Source organism: Pyxicephalus adspersus, chromosome 7, assembly GCF_032062135.1.
Source record: "Pyxicephalus adspersus chromosome 7, UCB_Pads_2.0, whole genome shotgun sequence".
Lineage (NCBI taxonomy): Eukaryota > Metazoa > Chordata > Amphibia > Anura > Pyxicephalidae > Pyxicephalus > Pyxicephalus adspersus.
Window position 1 is genome coordinate 59,667,617 of NC_092864.1, and position 8,039 is coordinate 59,675,655.

General features: G+C 33.0%; 1 protein-coding gene across 1 annotated transcript; it reads right to left on the reverse strand.

Moving 5' to 3' along the window:
* Positions 1 to 6,599: 6,599 nt before the first annotated feature.
* On the reverse strand, positions 6,600 to 7,538 carry LOC140336071 (olfactory receptor 2K2-like). Its single transcript, XM_072419123.1, has one exon. The coding sequence runs from the start codon at positions 7,536 to 7,538 to the stop codon at positions 6,600 to 6,602; it is 939 nt and encodes a 312-aa protein (XP_072275224.1).
* Between the last annotated feature and the right edge of the window lie 501 nt (positions 7,539 to 8,039).

Here is an 8,039-nt window from a genome sequence, read left to right on the forward strand (position 1 = left end):
CTGGAGATGCGCACAGAACAGGGCTCAGGTGTGCGCTAATAAATTGCTATCACCTTACTATTGAGTTTAACATCTGCTCCTGAATCGCGCAGCTGAAATTTAATCGCCTTAATTGGAGTATTCAAGATCTTTGCTCATTTTTGCAGCAAACCGGCAGACGAGTTCACCAGAACTCAGGTCCGACTTGTGGTAATAGAGCTTGCTGACCAGAGCATATGTGCATTCCATTGATAAATCAGGGGCTATGTTTTATGTTTAAGTTACCAAAAAAAAAAAATACTGTTTTGGGTAATATAAAGTGGGACATGGTACTGCAGATTGCCCTGGCCTGCCAGCAATTATGGTGACAATACAATGTTCATGGGCTTTGGAATTAACTTTATATTTTACCTATTTTTTGAGAAAACTTCTCTACTTGGAATAATAAGATGTTGTGTCAGTTAGGGAATATTGCCTGGTCAGGTCATCCTTTCTGCTAAAACACACAGAGTTGTAGAAATTAATTCTAGGGATAGGGATACCAGACAAGGTTGGCCCCTCTCCGTGATCCTTTTGGTTTCATACCAGGATACCACAGCAATATTGATCAGGTCTAACACTGATGTAAATGCTATAAATTTTGTGATAAAACCTTGTCTTTTTGTCAACATTTTTTTCATCTATCTGAGGTTCTAGAATTTTGTAAATGTCATACTGCACACATTTTCAAATATCTCCAGTCTCTCTGTGAATTAGGATTTATCAGTAGAGAATTTGTTAGGGGAGCTAGGAATAAGGTTATGGATTCTCTTACATTACACCCATGAGACTAAATGAGCATAAAATCCCTTGCCATGATTTTTTGTTTTTACCATTTTGTTTTTGCATAAAATAAGTTTCAAAGCCTGTCTTAAATTCAGGTTTAAGCTGGCCTTAGACACTAGGCAGTGATCGGTCAAGTATTCATGATCTGGTCTTTCCCAAGTACCTAAATATGACCTTCATCATTATCCAACAGAGGGAATAACTATACAATTACATGGTGTTAGGGTTAATAAGGGCTAGTTTAAATGCAAAGTGGATAATATAGATATTGGCTATTCATTCAGGACAATAGATTTCCCCTTGCAATGGAAAACTTACTTGGTTTGCTTAGAAACGATAGTGAAAATTCGCAAAAAAAAAAATACACACAAGGAATTATAAAAAAAATTTGAAGAAAGTTTGAATACTTTTTTAGATTCAATAAAATATACCTTATTGTTTCTGACCTATGATGTAATCAAAATGGAAACAAAAAAACGGTTTCCATGTTTGAACAATGATTTCTAACCAACTAACATCCATGGTGCAGCAAATCTACTTTTAAAAGAGTTTTCAGGCCAGTTCTTTTGAATGCACTGTAACTGAGATGATAAAGAATTACTTGATAAAAAAAAATGTGGTCAACAACATTTTTGTATTGGTGAAATTTATGCTAATCATTACAAACATTTTTCAGTAAAGAATATTGAGTATAATACTATCTATATTTTAAAGATGCAATAGGTGTGAATGCATGAAGTTCCTATTCAGATTTTGTCCACAGAAGAGTTTAGATATATATTTTAGGAGATCAGACAACTTGCCTATATGGTACTATATAATAGTTACATTCTGATTCTTGCAATTGTTGATTGAAATTATTGTTTCACTTTCTGTATTTATAAAAGGCATATTTCCAAGGAACATCCTCAATGTATATTGTAGACTACAGTACACATTTGAGATCAAAAAGGTGTTGAATGATGGAAATGGGAAGATTGCACAATAATTTCTTTTAACAAAACCATGGTGCTTCCAATTTTACCAAAAGTATTTAATATGAAGGGAACATTTAAGAACAAAGAAATAAAAAACAACCACTAGACATCTTTTTAGAATTATTATAAATAGGGTGCATATGTGTTTTTGACTAAACAACTTTACATTGGATATTGCATTTTCACTTCATTATTGGAACTTCTATCCTTCTTGATGGACTCTGTATATATTTTTTTTTTTACCTATTTATTACTTTTATTGAATTTATGGAACTGATAACCTTATTGAATCACTTTGTATAAATTAAATAGAAGTAGTAGAATTTTTTTTATGTAATTTGTCTCATATCATTTAATGGATTTTTAGGGGTTTGGTATCTGGTCCTTTTCCCTTAGAGAAAAAAAAAGTATTGGTCGCTGATTTCTCTGAGGGCTTCTATTAGAAATCATTTGGGGCTGGTATAATTATTGCCACCACAACATTGGTAATATAGCCCCATATTGGCATCAGCAACATTACTTACCTACAAAAGGTTTTATGATGCTGTGTACAAAAATGTTAAAATTGAATTAATAGATTACGTCACTGATCATAAACAGTATTCATTTGTTGTGATAGATTTATTAAATAATCCCTATCTACATGATCCTATTTAGTGGTCTTTCTACATCATATCCTTATAGTTCATACTATGGAGCCCACTGATGTAATGTCCCCACATTTACTGTCTAGATGTAAGGTTTTAGAAAGAATATGTAGTAAGGGGGGGTTTTCTTACAGATAGACTTTACAGTTCTTAGAGCCTATTTATTACTTCATAGTGAACCTTGTCTCTTTGTTTCATTTTACAAAGTAAAACATAGATTTTTAAATTTATTGAAAATATCTTCATATTTGCTTTGGTCTAATGTAAACTGAAATTTTCTTTCCATTTGTGTGCATGCCTCTATGGTATTATACAATGTTGAATGTGTACACAATATTAAAAATTATATTAAGTTTACAATTTAAGGTATACAGTTACCTAAATGAATGAGAACTTTCACCGACAAGAATTATTCAAGTTTTTTTCAAAAAACACCCTACAACCAGTTTAAATCAACACATTTTATATTTAACTGTACAGAAATATGAGTTACTTACCTATATAGAGATGTGACCTAAAGATGAAAATAAGAAAATGACAATGGCATTGGCAATGCCTCTAATATCAAGTAAAGCAATATAAATGGAATTGGTGATTCAGTTTTTTTGTAATGTAGTACACAATAAACACACATTGGATGCAAATGTGTGCTCTGTAATCTCATACTGTGACTTGTTACTTTTTAAACGGTATAATATTCCTGTGTGTAAGCATTATACCTTGAGGGATACGTCTCATGCTTTCCTTTGTTCTACATCATCCAATACACCAAAAATAATAATATTTATTATCTTCACAAGCAGGTGTAGAACTTTATAATCATATGGGAACCAACAAGTTACTACTGCATATTAAACACTGTTTAAAATGCTCAAAGACAGATGAAGCCTGGCGCCATATGTGATCCAAGCTGACTTCCTGTTCCCTTAATTTTGTAACTATTGAATCTGCTTATAAGGTTATGACTAGATGGTACATGGTCCCTGCACGTCTGAAACACTGTACCACTAGTGGATCAGGCTGCTGTTCCAGGGGCTGTCAGGAACCGGGTTTGGTTATGCACGTATGGTGCACCTGCTATTTTGTCATATGATCCTAGGGACAGGTCTTCCGCCTGCTGAATACACTGTTTCACACGCATTTGCCTAAAAATCCATTGCTGGCGCTATTAGATTTCAAACCACACAACCTTTCCAGGGTCCACTTTAAATTGTGTCTGTATATTCTTATAGCTGCTAAGCAAACGATAGCAAACAGTTTATTCCGTTCCATGAAGTTAAACTTAGAGTTGACAATATGTGCATCAATGAAAAGCTGTCAAGTATTTTGAAGGATACCAGTTCTAAATTCATACAGGTTTGGGAACCCTGGGTCCAATACTCTTTATCGGATTTAAATAGGTCAGTTTTGACAGCATGGTAAAAGTTGTATTACTGATAATTCTAAATTTATTGTCACCGATTGTTTGTATACTGTTTTTTGAGTCTAAACATTGGCTATGTAGCCGGTGTTCAGATTTTATGATTGTTTGTTCATTAGGCCCCCCCCCCTTCCCAATTTCTTGTTACTTTTTGTTCTTTTTTTTACTTTGCATTGTAAACAAAATATGTTTATGGACGCTGTTATTATAATGAAACTCCTAAAAAAAAATGTATTGAACATAAACACTGTTCAAAACTGGGAGCAGGGGAGAGGGGGCTTGTGGACTGTGGTCCCCAGAACATGGCACAATGGGCCAGTATGTACGGCACAGTGGTACATTATGACACACATTTTGAGTTAACCTCCAGGTTTGCTTAGTCCAGTGCTCCATAAAGGGGGATATGGCAAGGGGTGAAGGGCAATGGGAAAGGGAGGAGAAGGGATGCATTAGGAAAAAAAGACACAAAGTATCTCTAGAGAGATGTTGGAGTGCCAAGCCTTTTGATTGGAGCCATATTGATAAGGAGAAACGAAAGAAGGAAGGAAGGCTCTATATATGGTACCTACATGTAAAATTTGTTTAAAAATACATTTTATTTCATTAATCAAAATATTAAAAAATATGACACAAACAATAATTGAACAAAATTAGTTCTTAAAAACAATTTGAGCTGCAAGTTGTCCCAATTGTTTGTGTAGATCTATCAAAGGGATGGTTAACTGTGACTCAAGCCCGACGCGTTTCACCCAAAAAGGGCTTCATCAGGGGAACACTGAGTAACAACTCTGGTACTGCAAAAATTATATACACATTAATTACAGTTGATTGGTTGCATAGGTAATTGCACAAAATGCAAGGTACATCATACATAAAATACCAATTGCACAAGAAGTAAATAGCCAACAAATATTTATCATCCTTTCAGAAGAATAGGTTTCCCAATAGGAAATATTTATAATGATGACACAATCAATTGACATTATCAATTGAAACTGGTCCCTGCAGCTCCTCCGGAGACAGTATCTTTCTTCTGACTTCAGCCGCCGAATGCAGAGACGATCTCCGGGTTTTCCTGGTGATGTCAGTGCTGGCGGGAGGCGGGGCGGGAAATTAATTTTGTATTGGATTCAATACAAAAAAGCTGTATTAAGTCTAATACAATGAAATCTTTATATAATATATATATATTTTATTATTTATATATATATATATATATATATATATATATATATATATATTATACATTCTACTGTACAGTTATATTACATTATACACTTTTTTATTTTTTTACCAGATTTTTTTGTTTTTTTTATTTAAAATGTATTTATACATTTATTACATTTATTAAATATTGCACATATTTTGGTGAGTTATGCGTAAGAATTATAGCGTACAATGTAAAATAAATTTCCGTGCAAAAAAATCCAACACATGCCTGTCTCCAGCGTCGGATACCCATCTTCTCAGTCGGATCCCCATCTTTTCCTTTCCTCTGCGTTCACGTATGCGTCCCTCCTGATGGCGTCCCATTCCTGATGATGTCAGTGGGGTCCTACGTTAATTTTTACATTGTATTTAAATGTATTTATTTCATTTTTTTAGATGTTCGTGTGTTTCAAACTTTAATATATTCAGGATATCTACTAGACCCTTGTTTGGACATATTTTGCTAAGTTACAGGTCTACAATATAAAAAACCGCCCAGGAGGTTAATGATCTGTACTATACCTGTCTATGGTAATGACAGCTGTAAAGCTGTTATCATTCTGCACACAGATTAGTTGAGCAAACCATATTAAAAATAAAAATGTTATATATTGGGCTTGTGGTAGTTGCATTAGTTTAACCTTTGCCAGGCTTGTAGAGAGAAGATATTCTACATCTAGAATTTGCAGTTCTTTATTTAACCCAAAAGTCCTTATAGATGTCAGTGGGATTCAACTGTTAGCTTAGCTTCGTCAATTTGAAACTGAATTTTCTCATGACTACTAGTGATAAGAAAAATTGTTTAATTCCATTTCACCGGAATTTTGGCTAAAACTATTTTTTTAAGAAGGGCAGAACTATTTTTTAAAGAGCGCAGAACAGAATGTACAAGAATCAGAAGATTTAAAAAAACAGGACTTTCAAGGCAAAAGATAATAATAAAATCAACAAAGTTTTTATATAAACATTTTTTTTTAATTTAGCGAATATATAGATAAAAAAATCAATACAAAGATTCTTTTATCCTTTTAGCTAGTGGTCACAATAACCTCAATCAGTAATGTGAAAATGACTCCCAAATGTGTAGATATTGTCCAGGATATGTCCAGGGGAGTTTACAGATGAATTTGATGTGTTTCACAGCACTGGGATGTTTCTTCAGGAACACTAAAGAGGTTAATTATTGAAACCCGAAAAAAGTCATATACTTTTGTGAGCCAAGGATCACATACTAATACCAGAAAATCCAGAGAGCTGTTAAACAGTTTGAAGTACAGTATAGGAAATGTTCAAAGACAATAGAAACAGGGACATAGTTCCACAGAATAGAGTATTTTTATGTTTTTATTTCAATTTCAATATCTTCTATTTAAGTATTACTTTACAGAATCATAAAATAATATTATATATATAAAAAAAAATTTAATAGCACATTATTATTGAACAACATTTATTTTTCATAAGTTGACAGTTTCAAGCTTATATCTTTTAAGGTAATATACTTGTTTTCTACCTCCTATGTCTTTTGTTTTCCAAAATATACTATTGAAAAGATGTGTCTTTACATGAAATCTTTTTTAAAGCCGATTTAACTTCTTTATTCCTTAGTGTATAAATCAGTGGATTTAACATTGGTGTAACTATTGTGTAAAATATTGCAAATAGTTTATCTGTATCAGGAGATGATTTGGATCGTGGCTTCATATAGGTGGCCATTGCTGAGCCATAGAACAAGGTTACAACAGTTATGTGAGAGCCACAAGTGGAAAAGGTCTTCCTTCGTCCTTCAGAAGAGCTTATTTTAAAAATGGCTCTTATTATTTTAATATATGTAATGGTTATAAAACTAATGGGAACAATTAAAATAATGACACCAACAACAAAAATGACAAATTCAACTACTGTAACATTCCCACATCCCAAAGCTAAGATTTCCGGTACTTCACACTCAAAATGGTTAATTTCATTTTGTCCACATAGATCCACATTCAAAGTTAGGGCTACATGAGAAATTGATAAGAGAAATCCACAAATCCATGTTCCTACAGCTATTCTAATGCACAAAGTTCTGTGGATAATTTTAGTATAACGTAAAGGATGACATATTGCTATATAACGGTCATAGGCCATTATGGCTAAAAGAATACATTCAGCTTCTCCCAGTGATAGAGATATATACATTTGTGCAACACATTCTGCAAACAAAATGGTCTTTTTGGTCATCAACATATCTCTTAGCATCCGTGGTATAATTGAGGATGAATAGAATATATCCATAAGAGATAGATTGGTGAGAAAATAATACATTGGAGTTTGAAGAGAGCTGTCAGTGACTGTAGCATAGACAATAAGAGAATTTGCAACTAAAATGATCAAGTACATGACCAGGAATATCACAAAAAGTATGACTTGAGTGGTGGGATTACTAGAAAGTCCAAGAAGGATGAATTCTTTGACGATGGTGTCATTTTTCCAAGCCATTCTGCAAAGGAAAAAAAGTATAAAAAGTTATGCCTATTATTATATTTGTATAATAACTTTCCTTATTTGTTTTCAGTTATGATTTCTTCATAAAAAAACATGTCTGCCTTAAGTAGGACCTGTTTTATGTAAGTGTGAGTAGAAACACTTACTTCAGTTATACTTAGAGGTAAAATATTTTGAGGTGGAGTGAGGCAAAATGGGCCCTATTTGCTTGACACATTTACACCAATTGGTTTATTTATAGACAAATTGTAAAGTAATTGTTAAAATGGTTGTTGAAATCACTGTGTTTTTTTATTTGACTCTTTAATGTGTATTTAAAGCCAAGATGCTTTGTTTTTTTCTTGAGTACATGATGGGCCTAAAACTCCTATGATGTTAAACTTTGCTGCCTGTTGCCACTGGGGATATTTCCCTAAAAGTCTCTCTTAAGTAAAAAAAAATTGCCATTTGATTTTCATAGTAATAGATGCTTCAGTTGGAGGATGTATTTAATTT